General features: G+C 42.4%; 1 protein-coding gene and 1 long non-coding RNA gene across 5 annotated transcripts in view; one reads left to right on the forward strand and one right to left on the reverse strand.

Annotated features, from left to right (window-relative positions):
- Positions 1–14826, reverse strand: part of ebf3 (early B cell factor 3) — a 66496-nt gene extending 51670 nt beyond the window's left edge. For all 4 annotated transcript variants that reach the window (XM_023963734.1, XM_023963732.1, XM_023963733.1 and 1 more), the window contains exons 1-6: positions 14256–14826; positions 13800–13956; positions 13423–13486; positions 13232–13287; positions 11417–11490; positions 9728–9796 (exon numbers count right to left, since the gene is read on the reverse strand). In XM_023963734.1, the coding sequence (XP_023819502.1) occupies positions 9728–9796; positions 11417–11490; positions 13232–13287; positions 13423–13486; positions 13800–13956; positions 14256–14386 (551 nt within the window). In that variant the 5' untranslated portion in view covers positions 14387–14826. The remainder of the gene's footprint in view (positions 1–9727; positions 9797–11416; positions 11491–13231; positions 13288–13422; positions 13487–13799; positions 13957–14255) is intronic.
- A 235-nt stretch (positions 14827–15061) lies between these two features.
- Positions 15062–17401, forward strand: LOC105355790. Its single transcript, XR_910129.2, has 2 exons — positions 15062–15173; positions 16548–17401. It is a non-coding gene; the product is annotated as an uncharacterized LOC105355790 (long non-coding RNA).
- The last annotated feature ends 233 nt before the right edge of the window (positions 17402–17634 follow it).

Consider the following 17634-nt stretch of genomic DNA (forward strand, 5'->3'; position numbering starts at 1 on the left):
TGAAGACAACCTCCCTGACCGGAGTGTCATACTTTCTCCTGTTCCGACGGAGAACCAAAAACAAATCTTATCATCTATCTCCCACCGAAAAAAAAAAGAAAAGCTCTCTATCAGTGCGCAGCTTTGACAATCATCTCTCCACACGACCTGTGATTTCTTGGACAGGCCCTGTTTGACACTCGCAATGGAGAGGTGACGGCACGCGAGTTGTCCATCTCTCGTCTCACCTGCCCTTATCTCCTCTCCTCTCCATCTCTCTTGTCCCTCTGCCTTGTGTGCACAACTTAATAAGCAAGCAAGGGGTAGATTCCCATTATGGAAACCCTGGAAAATGGCCCGGACATTTTCCCCCCGTATCTGGGATCTCCATCTGGAAAAGGCACCCTCGCTCTCACTGCCCCCCTTGTCCAATCTCAGTGTGTGTTCTGGTGAGCCTATGCTGCAAAGATGGCTTTCACTCTCCACTGGCTACAATAAGATTGGCCCACCAGGTTGACTCTATTCGAATCGACAACCCATTTCAATAAAGTAACAAAACAGAACGGAGATGTGATGCTGAATAAAACATTTTTGAAGAGTGCCCTGAGGGGGGAGGAGGTGTTCATTTTGAATGATCCAATTTTGTAAATATTAGAACCTTTTAGCTTTAACTTTTCTAGCAAAAATATAAAATAAGCTGTAAAGTTTTTCAAAGACCCACTCCAAGGAAAATCGTGTTGTTGGTATTTTTAACATGTTCTTGTGCCATTTTTCTCATGATGGAGGACATATTTAAAGAAAGCTTGCCGTTTTTGTTGCACGGCTGCTGTTAGGGTTTGGGGTTATAAGGGACTGTAAGCTAGTGGGAGAACGTGTACACAAATGGATGATGGGAAATGGGAACGGTTTTACTCCACGCCAACAGTTCCGCCCACAAGTCAGAGGCAAATTTCTGATGAACTACTGCCGCTCTGCAGAAACTATGTCTTAGATAAAAACACAGGTTTTTTATTATTATTATTTTTGGCTGAAAGCAGCATAATCATTATTAAGAGGCCACTGGGAACGCCTTTACAATAGATCAAAAGGTGATCGGAGAGGGACTTTAATCATCTTATTCAGTTGAGTTGGTTTTCCACCAACTCAACTGCTGCTTTTCTGTTTAAATGATCCTGTTTCAGGTTGGGCTGGTTCATAACTAGACTATGCGGTTAACGGACTAATAAAGATTACACTGAGGTCAGCAAGTCACTAATCCTCTGCATTATTAGTAAAAACAAAGCCCAGAGCTTACGCCAGGCACCTCCGAGCACGTATGCATAAGGTCCGAACATAATATGGTGTGACTTAAACCATGCAATGAGTAGAGAAAATAAATATGCTAAGAGCAGCAGGGGTGGATCAGGCCAGGCCTCTGCGGACCGATGTCATCACTCCCTCTGGCCTCAGCTGTACTCCCCACCCGAGCGAAAGGCCCAGTGATTACAGAGGCTCAGCTTCCCTCTAAGAAAGCAAACCGGAGCTGCAGTCCAAACAAGGCCAAGCCAACAGCAAGGAAGCACAGCTACACCAGGCAGCTCGGGTTTAACGTCGCCTCCGACCTGGCTGGCCCCCGGGCTTGCATTAGTCCCCCAGCCCTGCCTCTCCAGGACAAACAAACAACCACCACTAACAAAGTCGGGGACAAGCACAGAGGCAGCCTGAGCTGGTGCCACCAGCGCTGTGCAGAGGGGAACCTGACCTGATTGGATTTGCTTTATCAGCTCATATAATGGCTCCCAGACCGGCCGGTTTCAGTGGCCAAAAATAAAAGAATACAAAAGAAAATTGTGCTTGCTTGCCATTGTGAGTTTGGCCCAAAATGGGTAGCTCCCCAAAAACAGATGGGGAGGCATCTCAAAAATGTTCTTTGCCCCTGGGGGCATGTGGTTTTCCCCATCATTATATAACTGTAAACTCCTGGATGTCAAAGATTGGGGATAATAACTTTCAGATGTCGGCAGCTCGGGCCAATTCTGGGACCTGCTGGATGGGAACAGTTATTTGGCAGAGGAGAGGAAGTCCGAAAGATTACGACTAAGATGTGACAGAGAGGAAAGTGGACCTGGGTGGAGCTCAACGGGTCATCCTGGTCCGCTTCAGTCTGTTTGTCAATTTACCGGGTTCTAACAATAACAGTGTTGGAAGCAGGAGCCCTGTGTATTTGGAATGGTGGGAAAGAAAACAGGAAATGAATTAATAAAAACCAACAGGAAATCATGACGTGGTGTTAACGCTGTGGAACCGAGCTGTGGCCATCAGATTTGATACGACAGTTTTAGCACTTCTTATTGCAGTGCAGATGTGCCACTAATTCAGAGACAGAAACACCTCTTTCCATAAATGAGTCCTCATAGAAGCGACATCCTGTTAAACCATTTTTATTGGCTTGTCTCACATGGTGGGAGAGGATCGTTGTTCATCGCTGTCAGCGTTGGAGGGCTTGGTCGCTTAAATCCATGCTTCTCCAATGGAATGAAACATCTTACATTTTTATCTATTCCAGCTGGTCACTGCGCAGTAAAAGGCACAGTTCTGTTTTTCTTCTTTTTTGAATCCCCCCACCACAACACACCCTTTGCTTTAAAGTATCGATCGCAGTGCTGAACAAGCAGAGGAGTGTTTTTTATTGTAAATCAATACTGATCGATCTGCAGCCTGGGTGTTGAATATGGATCAATATCACACCAGGCTGTGGAGGAGATCTGATTTCAATTGGCAAGAGAAGCCCGCAGCAGGTTTCCATCAAGCGGTAATTCAAGACATGGGAACATAAGTCAGATGGATTGATATAGACTAGCCAGGACCTTTCTTGCCACTGAACCAGCACAAGGAAATTTCTGTCATATATCATTAACACAGTTGGGGCAGGCAGTAAAACAAAAAAAAAAGTGGGGGACTACCTCAGTGACCCTCGAGGTTTAGCTGTGGTCACACATTAAATAAACTCTAAGCATGCGTTTATTAGACAGAAAAAGCAACAAGTGATCACTTAAGGAGCCACCTTAAGTACACACATTGTGATTATGTTCTAGAGACAACTTTTGCTTCTGATTATGCAGAGGTCAGCTTAAGATTCATGCTGTGAGCTGTTATTAATTTACTGAACAAATGTCCTGAAGAAGGATGAACGCTGAAAGATTTTTTGACGCTTTGCTCACAGCTAGTTTTCATTAAACCTTTTCTTTTTTTTTCTATTGTTGCGTGTTTTTAATTTGATGTGGCAGAAACACTAAAACTAAGCGGCACGCATGTGTCGCTGAAGTGCAGCGAAAAGCTGGTCACCTGGTTCATTCATCACTTGTTTGTGAGGCTTGAACAGAGGGGCACTGTTCCAAGTGACAGCATTGTAAAACAATAAAAGCGCAGCTATAGTTAGAAATAACTTGTCACTTTTAATAAATGACACTGGTTCAGGGCTCTTTCTCCGGGGCTTCTCCTGCGATACATCCCAGGCACCCCTGGGGCCAACAGAGCAGCCAGCAGGCCAGCTCGTTTCCCCGAGGTAACTGATGACCCTATCCCTGAATTCCCCCATCTTTGTCCTGTGACCTCTCACCAGCGGGAGCAGGACCATGTCCGATGAAATCTTCAGACTGCTTCCCATCCTAATCTCGCCCGTGTCACACGACAAATTGCTACATTCAGAAAATGGAAATAGATTGAGGTGGAGGGAGGGACTGACAGAGGTAGGAGAAAAAGGGGAGGAAGGAAAAGACGGGGAAAGGAGGGGGAGTGTGCATCGACAACCAGTCCCTTAAGAAAAATACTTGAGGAACGAACGACTCGGGAGATCCCAACATGGAATCACATCTCAGCGAACATATTGATCTGATTTACAAAACCTCCGCTCTAATGCGAAACAAATGGCGTGGGCGTGAACTGGTACTTAACCATAAAACCCCAGCATTACTGCGTCTGCGATGAAATACCACATATATCCCTCACCGAGGCCTAATGTGCTGTTTTACGGCCAGATACGACTGAGGTTGACCCAACAGTTTGTTTGACAATTAGGGGAAACGTAATAAGGATTGAATAGGGGTGAGAGCATGCCAAGAAAAAGAAAGGCGACCCTTTTTCAGAAAAAAAAAAAAAAGTTTTAAGTGTTTTGCAGGAAACAGAACCAGGAGTTGTTGGACAAAGCTCTTGCGTCATTTTATTATCACTCTGAGGAACGAGACGTCTTCAAAACGACTCCAAAGTTTAATTATAAAAGAGAGCTGCTAAATATTTGAGAACGAGTGGCATGTTTTATTTACTCCAGATTTAATTTCAATAATGTAAGGTTTTCACCGCGGTGGCTCGTTGCAACACTGTGTCGGGGAAAGAAGAATAAATTTTAATCGCTTGTTTTCTTTCATAATATCAAAATAGATTACTTACATTGCTCCACAGCTGGATTTAAATCACCGTAGTAGGCCAAGTCAATGAATGAAATCTTAGATGGTGATCTTTAAAAATGTACATGGAAAAATAACATACACCAAACAAAATATCCATATGTAAATATATAAATATATATATATTTTTTTTTGTTATTATTTTTTTTTTTGTGTTAGCATTTTCTTCCTGCTCCTCAGCATGTGTGTGTGTACACAAAGTCCAGTGTTGCTTTTGGCCCAGCATTCATCCCATCACCCCAGCTTTGGCCTTGTTTCTGTCAGCAGTGAACCAGGGGAGTAAAGAGTAGTTGGGAAAGGAAGAAAGAGGAGGAGGGGGGCAATGAAGGAGAGGAAGAGAAGGAAAGAGGAAAAGAGAAGGGGGGGAAGGGTTGTCTCCATGGACAGATGGACTGCTCTTTCTCAACACATGTGGAACCATGTTTCGTCTTTCACTGCCGTCAAGCTGGAGCCGAATCCGTCGCTCTGTTGGCCCGCGCCACTCTTTCGTGCTGCACACCTCACAGCGCACACACGCAGACACACGCACAAACATCCCCGTCTTTCCCTCTGCACACATGTTAAAGTCATCACCCCTGCTCAGCGCTAGTAAAACACAACACCCCCGGCTTCTCTGCTGTTGTCAAGTCTTGCCATTAGCTGATGCCACTGGGGAATCCTACCCTAGTGAGGTGGGTGTCCCCGGGGAACATCAGGCACCGCGTTACGTTCAGCCGCCACTCATGTGAACCCAAACATGTGAGCATAATTTGGAAAATATCATTTATACTCTGCGTCTTTGTACGTGTCTTGACATTTACAAACTGCGATAAAAACCAACATGAGGGAGGAGGGAATAGAAAACAGGGCGAGAATAATTTGAGGTAATGTTTTGCTTAGTGAACAGTATTACCCAATCCTGGATGTTGGAGCACTGGGAAGAAGGTTCTGGCTCCGGGGCTACAGAGAGGGTCTGGGTTTCATTTTTTCAGCAAGTGCAAGCCAAAGGAGAGCTGCCAAGTACAGCTTTCGCTCTCAACACTTCCTGCTCTTCCTCCTCTGGCTCTGGAGGTAGACAGGCCTCACTCAAACATCACGTCGGCTTAAACAGGGGTGGCCAGCTTATTCTCCCATTTCTCAGCTGATGTCAAAAACTCACATCTGCCTCGGGAAACACATCTGTAAATCCAACTTCAAGATGTTATTAAGCTGCAAGTAATGAGGTGTTCGCAGGTGTTTGCGTGCACGCGCAAATATCATAAGAGGTTTAGGAAGGCATTTCCTGTAGAAGTCAACAGCTTTAAATGACGCAATGTAAATCACTGAGGAACTCTGCAATGTAGGTCCTACAACCTGTTATAGACCTAAAAAAATCACACACACACACAAACAAAAGAGAAAGAAACACCTGCCTCAGTCAACAGAATCACAGCAGCAATATCTGCTGCATCTCTTTCATTAAGGATGGTGGGAGCTTAGAGCGAGATTAGCACTACCTACTGAGTACCATCTTAATTGCTCCTTTGCAGATGCAGTGAAAACATGTCATTTAGGTACTTCATAAACAGACTTCTCTGTGCAGGTTATCGAGACAGCCACTCAGTGAAAACACACCCCCTTTTTTACAATGCTGATGTGCAATTAAAATGGTTTTAGAAATCCTCTTTGACAGTCCATGACTTAGCCAAAAATGTAAATGACATTAAAGGAGACAATGAATTTAATTTTGTTTAATGTCCCCTTTCGCTGATTCTCATTTACATCACATTTCCACATAAAGGGCTGACCTTATAAATACTGGCATTTGTTCAGCTTTTGGAGGTAATCACAGTTCTGCAAAAACCAGATGGGAGCACGCAAATTTTCCGATTTGTTTCTTAGCAGGCTGGGGGAACGGCGTGCGAGGCGTGCGAGGCGTTCTAAGGCGGCGGTCTTTTGTTTCTGGTAAACAACTTGACAACAAGTCGCGTGCACTCTGGGAAATGACCTCGTAGGTGTTCCGCAAATGAACGATAACGCAAAGTCATTTAGAAAATACAGACTCGCTAATGAGGGGACATAACAGAAAGCTAAGCAAAATTTACATTAGGCCAAAATTTAATTGCATTAACACACGAACAGGTGCAGGGAGGCCTTAATAAATGAGCTAAATGAATAAAAGCCTCCCACAGCACAACCGTGTGTGCCGACCAAAAAGAGGGGAAAAATAAGAGAAAAAACAAGTCAATGTCATGAATTATTCAGTGGCTGGGCTTCTCTCCAAAGGTCAGCGCTCTTTGACCTGTGTGACAGGAAGTGAAAGGCTCTGCCATGGCCACTGGAATAAATGGAGCTGACATGTTTAGGTCTGCTCCACAAACTATTTGTGAGTGGCAGTGTAAATTGAGGCAGGATGTTTAACTCTGAGAAATTAAAATCCGAACGCACCGATATCACGTCCTGTCTGTCTCTGCTCTACTTACATAAATTGCACAATCTTCCTGGACTAAAATGCGACCTCTGACCCCTGACAGGCAGAATGAGTCATTTTCTCTCGCCTTTCAACAGCATGTGCAGTCCCATTACAAAATCCATGTGTTAGCCTGAGAAATGTATCTAATCTTTCACACAGGAAGGGACAAAGTCAATATGTAGAAGAGTGAAGACAGAAACCAGACCAGTGGAGTCGCTGTAAATTAAGTTATGTTTGGAGATACACTATGTGTACTGTTAATGGAAAAGCCATCTGATCAAATTTGAGGTATCTCATCACTACAACTCTAATAATTCAAATTACAGACTGATCAAATCTACACCTCCTTTACTCACAGACATGATACATGCTGTGTTCATCCAAAGTGCTGCGGTCATAGCAACAGAGCAATAATTAGGGTCTTGATCAACCCACTGCTTCTTTCCTTCTGTGTGCACAACTGACTATGAAATGTGCACTTACTTTTTCAAAGGAAACCCACTCAAACGCAACAAAAATAGGACCTTTCTTCATCCAAAAATGAGGATGAATTATGCAAAAGCATCAAATGTAAGTACTGAAATATTTAGAGACCAAGGAGAGCTGAAACTTTGTGACAGCTGTTGGGCCTATATCTAACCAGCTCCTTTTTTCCCCCCTTTTTTTTTTTTTTTAAAGAGAATCCTTCCTCTTCAAAAATCTGAGTGAAAATCTGTATCAAAACTCAGAGAGAAAATAGGGTAAACAGATGTCTGGCTTGACCGCAGGAAAATAGGACACATTTGGAATGATAAGTTTCCCAAACTCCGTTGGATATGCCAAATCCATGGGAACGCCAGTTAATGTCTTGCTAGATGCCAGCTAGCTGTGCTCGCTCTTCCCCCTCCCCTCCTCCCCTTTCTTGCCATCTGGGAAAATGTTACCGAGTACGAGCGCCATCAATGATTCACTCCAAATCTGTTTCTTAAGGTTCGGCCATGCTACTGTTTCTCAAGAAAATGTGGCAGGGCTCGCTGGTCTTCATGCTGTAATTGTAGACAGATGAGACGCGTCTGATTCAACAATCGAAACCTCTCCTCTAGGTTTATGTCACTCAGCTCTGTTCTACTCAATTGGAAATAATCAGTCTCTGCCAGCAGCGACCGCAGCACAGGTGCCTCTAATGATGTGCATGAGAAAATGACAGATGTAATCGAAATGGCTGTAAAACATGGGCGCCTTAACTAAAAGCTTAACCATATGCACTCCAGGAAGAGTCACTTGAATAATGTTACATCGTACCCCAACCGCGTTCTCTGGCCCCGTCCATAACTCTTGCTAAACCCTGCAAGTTTTCACAAGCACCCCGCTCCGCCTCCCTCTGAACCTGTGTGGGTCTGTTAGGGTGAGCTGATGGGCTCATAGTTACTACATGGAGACAATGGGAGGGTCTAATGAGGAACATATGCTTTTGTGTTTCAACAGAGCTGCTCATTGTGCAAGGAAAGGGATACTCTTTTCCTATTCAGACTGGTCACAATGAAAATCCGAGCCCTCCCTGAGCCAGTTGAGCTTTCAATATCCCTTTGCTTCTTTCTTCTCCTCTTCTTTTTTTTCCCTCCCCTTCGTCGTGTCTTTAATTCTGCGTGCATTCATTTTGCTTATTGTACTTAAGTTACATGTTTTGTCCCGTAGATTGAGGTACAATAGTGTGTGAAAACCCTGAGCGACACAAGAGCGCACTTGAAAGCGGCGGAAATCCGGTGCAAGAGTCATCTAAAGTTATATGTTTATTTATGTTTTCAAGAGCCCCACTTGATATTTTTAGGAAAACCGTACACTGACTTTGAGAAAATCAAAACATGGGAGATGTGCATGCATGCATGCACGACTGCATGCAGCGGGCCTGTCCGTTTGTCTGCATTTGCGCCCTGATCTGACTGTGCATCTGCGTTTATCTCCATGTGTGTCTATGTGAGTTTAAGTTCAGACAGCAGTAGCTCTGGTAATCCATCCAGGCTCCCAGGGCAGCCAGCTCCTACTTCCTGATGCATGAGAAGCCGCTGGAGTGGAGTGGCAGCAACAACTGCTCAGCCCTATTTGATTACTAATAAGAGAGTTGTCCCTTCTGTCAGATACCAGGCATTCTCGGCTAAGCAAACAGTGATTCCGGCTAGTCAAACATTAGCATTGCTCTCCCTGCTTCTACGTGGTGAGAGTTACATTGAGATGGACGCTCAAACGACACCCCCTGCTTCACCTCTATATCCAACACATAAACACGCATGCTCATCCCGCCGCCTAAGCATGTTCACAAGGACCGGGCCGGCAGCTCGACTGCGCCTGACAGGAGTACCTTAAATTCTTCCTTTTTACAAAGAGGTGAGGGTGAGATAAAAGTGGCAGATGTGACTTCCCATAAGAGCAAAACAGCTGACATAAAATGTTTATCCCTTTTAAAGTCGGATTTTAATGACACGTAGCTAACTTGAAAGCATCCGTGTCATAAACAAAAGAGGGAAGACAGATGAGTGAATGCGGAGGTGCCTGAGCTAATTAGGGGCATTCCCAGCATGATCCTCCTGCGATTGAACCACCTGTGATCGAACAAACCCCATCCAGGTGGTGACCGCCCCTAAGTGCACAGGTACCTGGGAAAGCCGCCCCTCAGCCGCTCACACAGGATCACCCACAGTTCCCGCTCTGCGGGTTCTAAGAGACGAGTCAGCCCAACAGGGCCGCCTGTACACCGGGAGGGAACTAATTTGTTCACTAGCTCATCCGTGTGCCTTCACTTAGTCGCTCAACACGTTCAGACAGCATGACACTCAGTCATTCACTTTACTTTTCACCTGTTCACGCACACACACACACACACGGATGATCACAAGCCTACCTGTCGATGATCACTGGGTCTGACGGAGTCTCGTTCCTGTTCCCACAGCTTTTCTTGTCACAGCATCGGCTGAAGAAACATAGAAATTGTTTTTAAAGGCGGGTTATTAAATAAATAAATGCATAAAATACATTCACTAAATGCTTCTTGAGTGGTTTTGATTTTAGGGAGGGGGGGGTGCTGCCATGAGATTCCCTTCACTCAATATCCCCAATTCCATTGATGCTGATGGCGGATAAAAAATGTTGAAAACAACATGTTGTGTTGTTTGGCTTAGTGTTGGAGGGGAGGGGAGTGGGGATTGAGCCAGGAGGCAGGGGAGTCACTTTTCACAGCTTCAGCTTTTGTTTACCTCTAATTGCCAAGCTGCTATTTCTGAGGGAGATGCAAGGTGCCACCCTCAACCAATATTTCTGCAGGGCATTTATCAATTATGGCCTCAAAAGCACTAATCTATCTTCCAGCACATGTTTCAAGCATCTCCTCTCTGAGCCTATAGCTAGCTGCCGCTCACTTCTTTGATTGGGACTTGAATCAAAAACTGCAAAAATAAACAAATACATCATTTCTGCTTCCATTTGAAATGAAAACAGAGAGACATATGTGAATAAGATTGATTTATGCCATATGGTGCAGGAAGACAAACAAAGAGTTTGTGCACAGCTCAGTCAAGCACATATGAATATTCCTGATTTTCTGAGAGTAATAATGTAAATATATACTTTAAATATCTAAGAAAAAATGTCATTTTAAATTAATGTATTATAGATCTAAAACATGATATAATTCACAAGATTGAAATTGTAATATGTGTATATGTGATAAAAGGCTGCAATTCTAATAGTTATTTTATTCAGCAGCAAAATGCATTTCCTTCTTACGGGAAAAAATTACCTCTACAACACCAGCATATTCAGCGTGTCACAAATAAGTGATGGATGCATGTATAAATTGAGCGTGAGTGATGAGTTTATGCATGAAAAAAGACAAATCATTCTCAGCTCTCATGCTGCTCCTACTCTCAACCAGCAAGTTGAACAATGCACTGGTGCAACAAAGGAGAGGTTAACCGACAGTATCCAAATTCAATGTTCACAAAGCTCATGCTGAGCTCGACAATAACAACAAAAGGCGTTTTTTCCTTTTAGTATCAATGACACCGGTGAATAGCAGCGCAATATGAGTAGTTGAGATTTATGCAGTTAAATGACACTAAAAGGCTCGCTGATCAGTGTTGACAGGTGGGATCAACCGAGAAATGACTCTGTGCTAAAAAGAAAAAAAAAATCACACATAGCATGGAGCGTTTATGCATGAGGGAGAACACATTGACTTTGACAGGCTTAAAACTGGCATGCGGTTTTGAAAATGTAAAAAAAAATAAAGGATGAGCATTAAGAACTTCTGTGCTTTGTCACTAACTGTTTATTATACAATCATTTTCCCACCTATGAAAAATGGAACTCACTGCCACTCATATCAAAGTTGAAGCACGTCACACCAAAGTGGGAAATGACAGCAGCTGTGTGTGTGTGTGTATATATGTGTGTGTGTGGTTACTGAAAGACCACAGGACAGTTTGCAACACCAAACACGTCAAATCGTATTTGCTCCTAAATTAATTACGTTAAATGTAATAAACATATATAAATAATGTTTTTTTTTAAAACACATAAAATGACTGCTTACCTGCACATTATTTCATGAGTAAGAAGAACTCTGCACATTTCTGGATTCTTGTCTTGACCCTCATAAACTATGGCCTTTGGTCCAACACAAGATGGAGATAAAGTAACATTACAGTCATAATTCAAATATGTAATAATTTGTATAATTTTATTTTATTTCCTTTTTTGTTTTTATTTTTTACAATTTCTAAAATATTTTTTAAATTGCCAAAATGTTACAAACAAGACACAATGCTAAAAAAATACATAATAAACATCAGAGGAAATCTAATGTGTTTATATATTCTGAAGCTTCATTTAAACATCAATTACCCAATATAACAATTCAAATGCATTTAGCAACAACCTTAAAAACATTTCTCTGACACAAATTATAAAACAATATTATTACCAAATATTCAAATAATAGTGATATTAAACAGTATTTTTTTAAATAATCTCCACAATATCATGGTGCCACAGACAGAGGGAGATTTTTGAGAAGGAGAGATCCAATAGAAGTGTCATCAATATGCTTATAATCTGGGGATATTTGGGGGAAAGTGTTAATGGGCAATCTGTTGTTTATTTTGAGCCGCTAACAATGATCTTTCTGTGGATAAAAAGCGGTGTCTGGCGGTACGGTTGAGTAATTTTTGAGCATTGGCTGAAACAGATGGCGTGGAGCTATCAGTTCTGCCGCTCTTCTCTCCCTCCCTCGATCCCTCCCTCCTTCTCCCATTTCTGAGGAGAGACACTTTACTCCCTCGTTCTGAACCAAAATGTGAGCAAAGAGCTTGAGAAAAATGTTTCAAAATAAATATAATAAATTAGGATATTTTGCGCGCAGTCACTATTTGACATCTTACACGTTTGTAAAATTGAATTTAACTTTCAGGCCGGTTAATTAAAAAAAAAAAAACTAAAAGTGACACATCTGAATCAGGTCGCATCACTGTCTCTTTTTTATTTTAATGTCCCATTTGACCTGATATTTTTTGTGTCCTCTCATTTTTTATTTTATTTTTTCGGGGAACTAGGCGATTATCTGTATTGGCCTGATTTATGTCGGTGTTTTCAGCTGTAGAAACAGAAATCCATAAATTGCTTGTTCTGCGTCATTGACTCGGATCATTCGCGCAGGAATGTTGTGTGACCAGCGGTCCAGGCTACATGGCTCTATCCAGGACCTTCTGCCCCTAAGCCCCCCGTTTCATAACAAAACATGATGGATGGAGATTGTGAGCAAAATCGGGGTTTCATTTACATCCTTGATTTTTAAATATTTTTGGAATATTTTAACGCAGGTATCTCCCGCTTTTTACGCGCGATGGATCTTTTTTCCCCTTTTTTTGGAGAACAAAATTTCCTAAAATAAATATCTAATTTTATTATCATTAAAATATAAATTTAAAACATCTAGCGTCTGTTTTTAATGTTGAGCGTGTGACCTCTGACGCATCGCAGGAAAAGTCAAATCAGACCATGTGGCACTGAGGTTATGTTTAAATTTTAATGCTGTGCAAACTGAGTCTACAAACAAAGCCAAACTCTGGCGGAGTAAAAAAAAAGACTTTAGATTAGAGTGTGGCGGTGTTATGAGGTCAAACATAAACAGACCAAATGGAAGCCGTCTCTTCCTATTACAACGATAATTTGATTTTATTTCGGGCCACAGGCGCATTTACTTTTAATTTTTTTAACTTAGTTTTTTTTTTTTTTTTTTTTTTTTGTAATTTAGAGTCATGCGTGGACCTCAAGGGCGCACGGTGGTCCAGGTCTGGCAAATGTGGATGTGCGTAAAAGAAATGCATAAAAGCCAAATGCAGCAGCTTACCTGCTTCGTCATGGAATCGATTAACCGTATGTAAAGATCCTGTTCTGTTCTGACACCTGGAGATGGAGAGAAGAGCATCACTTAGGAATTTCGAGGAATTTTTTGAGAACAAAACATTTATATTATTATCAGTATAATCATATTTGTTGTTGGTTTGTTTTTATGGTGCAAATGTACGCATGATAACTCACCGTTGCTGTACAATAACTGTAGTTTGTAATGTATCCCATTGTTAGTTTTTTCACTGGTTGGTTCCTGTAAGAAAACATTTTTAATCAACATAAATAAAAAGATTGTGTCACGTGCGTTCATAAAAATGTGATTTCTTATTTTATGTATTATTTATTATTTTTTAATAAAAAAAGGCATGAAGCGGTCTTGCTCGTTCCAACAACCCGCTGTCATCCCCGGAATTGAGTTTTTTAAAACAATCAATATTGCACGTGACTTCCCCTCAGCAACCCTTTGCCATTTCAGAGAACATTATTTCGATAGGTGTGCTGATTATGTGCAGGGTTTGCATTTATTTCTTTCAAATGGTAAAAAAATATATATATGCAGCGCTTACTTTTTCTTTCTCCACAAAGTCCACAAAAGCTGTCCTTTCGATCTCCACGGGCTGACCCTGCCTGTCATACAGCGCCAGGACGAAATGGAAAAAATTGGATTTTCTGAGGTTGGAAGGGGGCTGCTTTTCATAATGTGCCCGTGCCAAGCCGACACCGCTGCGGGGAGAGAACAAGAGACCAGCTCGGTTAAGCACCGGACACCGGGGATGCTAGAGATGATGGAGAAGCTGATGGAAACATTGGAGATGCAGACGCGCGCTTTGGGTACGCGGGGGGGAGATTTCTTGATTTGTCACAATAATGGGTAATCTGATGTAATGAAAGAAGGGAAAGCCGAAGGGGGGGCATTTATTGGGAGACCGTAATTGATACAGAGTATTCAGGGGATTGAGAGGTCGATATGATGAGGAGGGAAAATGCGTGAGAAAAATCAGATGCGTTTTTGGCATGCGTACCTTTGGGCGGCTGTGTTTGCGTCCACCACCCCAGCTGTGTGCATCCAGGAGCGGACCGAGTTCAGTCCACCCAGCGGTTCCTCCTTCATCGTCGTCCCACCCCGCGGTATAGTTTCCTGAATCCCAAACATTTAGGAGAATTTGCGTGAAAAAGAGCCTCCTGTGAAATTAGGCAGATAAGCGTCCACGCGTGTTATCCTTCAGGGTCTTCTTCTTTCACGGGATAAGCAGCGACTCAGACTTGCGAGGGAAAACCCGGTCCACAGGTCTTGCCTCCCTCTTCAGTCCGTCCGATGTGAACAATTCTCAAAGTGCTGTACTTAGTTAGAGCGGTATCCACAGACTGGAAAAGTGAATTGTTCAATAAGATTTTTTTTGTTGTTGCTATTGTTTCTTTTTTTTCTCTCCTTTCTCTTTTTTTGGCTATTCACAGAAAAATCGATGGCAGTTGTTGGTGTTTGAGGGTGATGCGGCTCTCAAAGTGCCCACATCCCTAAAGCACCGCATCCAAAACCTTCAGGACTTCTTGTTGAATAAAAAACCCCACTCCTGCAAAAAGGTGCTGCTGCTTCTCCACAAGACAAACACAGGCGAAGGCTGATCACCAGTGGAGGTGTTCCTCGTACACAGGAGAGGTGGATAAGGGGCCCTTTCGCGTCGTGCAGGATGGATGGGAACATGCAAAACTAAGCCCTCTTTCCCCGAGGACTGAAATCTTTCCCGGGAGCCAAAACTCTAAACCCACGGGAGAGGCGCTGTCAGAATATGACGCGCAGGGGGCGGGGTTTTGACCAAATATGGCGCTCTGACGCTTCCTGTCATGCAGCGGCGCTGCACGGCGCTGGTACAGCCCCATAGTGCAGCAGCCTGACAACACTCACTCGCTCCACTTTTCCTCTTGCTTAGGCCCTATATGTGGTGAGTTTGAATTTTTTTAACCATATGGAAAATTCAACCTGGTGTAACTATCACACATAAGTATGAAAAAAAATATTAATATTAATAAAATGCATCATAATATTAATATTAATAATAACAGTCTATTGGGTTTGATTGCTTCTCGCTTCTCTAATTGGTTTCATTGAAATGAAAAGAGTCTAATTCATTTATTTTGGGGTAAATTTGCTTGTATTATTACAGTCAATGAGGTGGTGCGTTCACTGACGTGTTCAAAGCTGCGATAATGCAGGCCATAAATCACATTTCAATAACGGAACATCACATTTCCTCATGTAATTGATTTATTCTTATTATTTCGGTGCGCTTGAAGCATGCGCGTCCGTGGTAGGCTGTTGTAATCAATGTGTAATTAATACATAAAAAGATTTCGCAGTGTCACACGCAAATTTATTAATTCCCTTAACATTGATCGTGTTTTTAAATTTACAACAATTCATTTAAGTTATTAGCACCTAATATTGGCTTTAACATAAAAAGAGAAGAATAAAAAAAGTATTTAAACAGAAGCAAGTTGGTTTATTAAAAGACATAAAAGAAGAGGCTCCTCATCTTTTAAACCAGAATCTGACGCACAAACTTGGAAGTAACTCTTCTTATTTTACGCACGTCCTGCAAAATTAACAATAGTCCAAAACATCTTATTCGTTTCTTTTAAAAGCCAACTGGCTTCATGTCCGACTCTGTCCGAGAGGGACAGGCGCGCAATTCGGTTCATTAGCGGTGAAAAGGGGGAGAGGATGAAGGGCGAGAAGGGAGGGTGCGAGGAAGAGAGATGTGTGCTATATCCCGAGCAATCTATCTAGCTGGTGCTGAGGGTTAATAGCTGCTGCCAAAGATAAGTGAATTATAAGCTGTTGCTTTCACCTCTACGAAATCTATTGCCAAATTGCTCAGTCGCAAAATTGACAAAAATAAATAAAATAAAAGTTTTTATTGTTATTATTGGAGCCAAAACAAAGTTTTCAAATAAAATTTAGGATTTTCAAGTGTTATATTTTTTTTTATTTGAAACCATTTTCATGTTCTGTCTGTTCCAAACAGATTGCACATTTCCCCCCATTTTTGTGCACAGTTTCAAGTCGCTTATTAGAACTTAACCCCTGATTACACGCACCGAAGCGATTTAAATCTGATTATCAAATTAGGAGACTTTGAGACAAATCCTCTTAGATCTGATACTGTTGACTGGAGAGGGAAAATGGATCTCCACACCCGTCACGTAGGTAACGATGCTGTCCTGAAAGGGAGTTTTAAACCGTATTTGACAACAAATGCAGCTGTCCCGCTATTTCAGAAGATATTAAAGGAAAATGAATGCAAATCTGTGTGCAGGAGCCATCTGGACGTGGAGAGAGGGGAGTCAGCTGCTGCACACACCGAGGCGCGGAGCCTGAATCCGTCTCAGCTCATTCTGTGGGATCATCTGCGTGGTGGGCTCACACCGTGGCAAATGCGCTCTCCATCATTAGGTGAAATGTTAGAATAGAAATAAAAGAAATGTTGATCCCCTGTTTGTTTGATTGGTGCAGAAAAAAACTAAAAAAAAAAACTCAAAATTTAAAAACAAAAATCCAGTTTGGCGCAAGTGGAGGGCAAACTCAGATATTATATGTTAGGGGAAGCTGATGACACGCGTGGGGGCCCCCTGCATATATCTCACTCTTCTGTTCAGTGACCACAGTGACTGAAGCCCCCAAAGATTTGGGTCTGATACCAAATCAAACTCCTCAGGAGGCGTGCTTTCCAATAAAAATGTTCAGGGCGACTTCCCTGGACCTCCGTATTGAAAAAGGGGGTGACGTCTTCTTCCTTTTGTGTGTGAGTCTGTGTGTGTGAGTGTGTGAATTTACGGGGCGAGGCCCTCATGATCTCCTTAAATTTGCATGTAAATGGCGACATCAGCCTCCGCGCGTGCCAGGGGCCAGCGGGCCTCCCAGATGTCAAAGCAAAGTCAATCAGCCGGCCGCTGCCCAGCTGTCCATCGATGCACTTCACTGGGACAACACTTTCATTATGCTCACCTGCATTGTTTCCTAATGGATTGATTGGCAAAAAATGTTTAAAGTGTGTGTTTGTGTGGGGGGAAGAAAATCTTATTAGCGCCCACAGAAAGATCTCTCTCACGGCTTCATCACAGAGGTTGCTTTAAAGTGATCTTCTTTTCGATTAAATATTAATCAAATCTGCCAACAGTTTCTTCGCATCATTCTGAATTTTAGATGGAACAAACAGGCAGTCAGCCCACTTATTGTTTACAAAAAAAAAAGCTCGTTGAGAGTCTCAATTTTTATGTGGATAAGTTGATTTATGCCCAATTTTTTTGTGTTTACATGTGAATCAAAGCGCCGGAAATTCTAAAAGAAAAAGGAAAAATGAGACTTTTAACTATTTTTATTTCGTTTTTTAACAACTATTTTTT

Source organism: Oryzias latipes, chromosome 15 (genome assembly GCF_002234675.1).
Source record: "Oryzias latipes chromosome 15, ASM223467v1".
In the NCBI taxonomy this organism is placed as follows: domain Eukaryota; kingdom Metazoa; phylum Chordata; class Actinopteri; order Beloniformes; family Adrianichthyidae; genus Oryzias; species Oryzias latipes.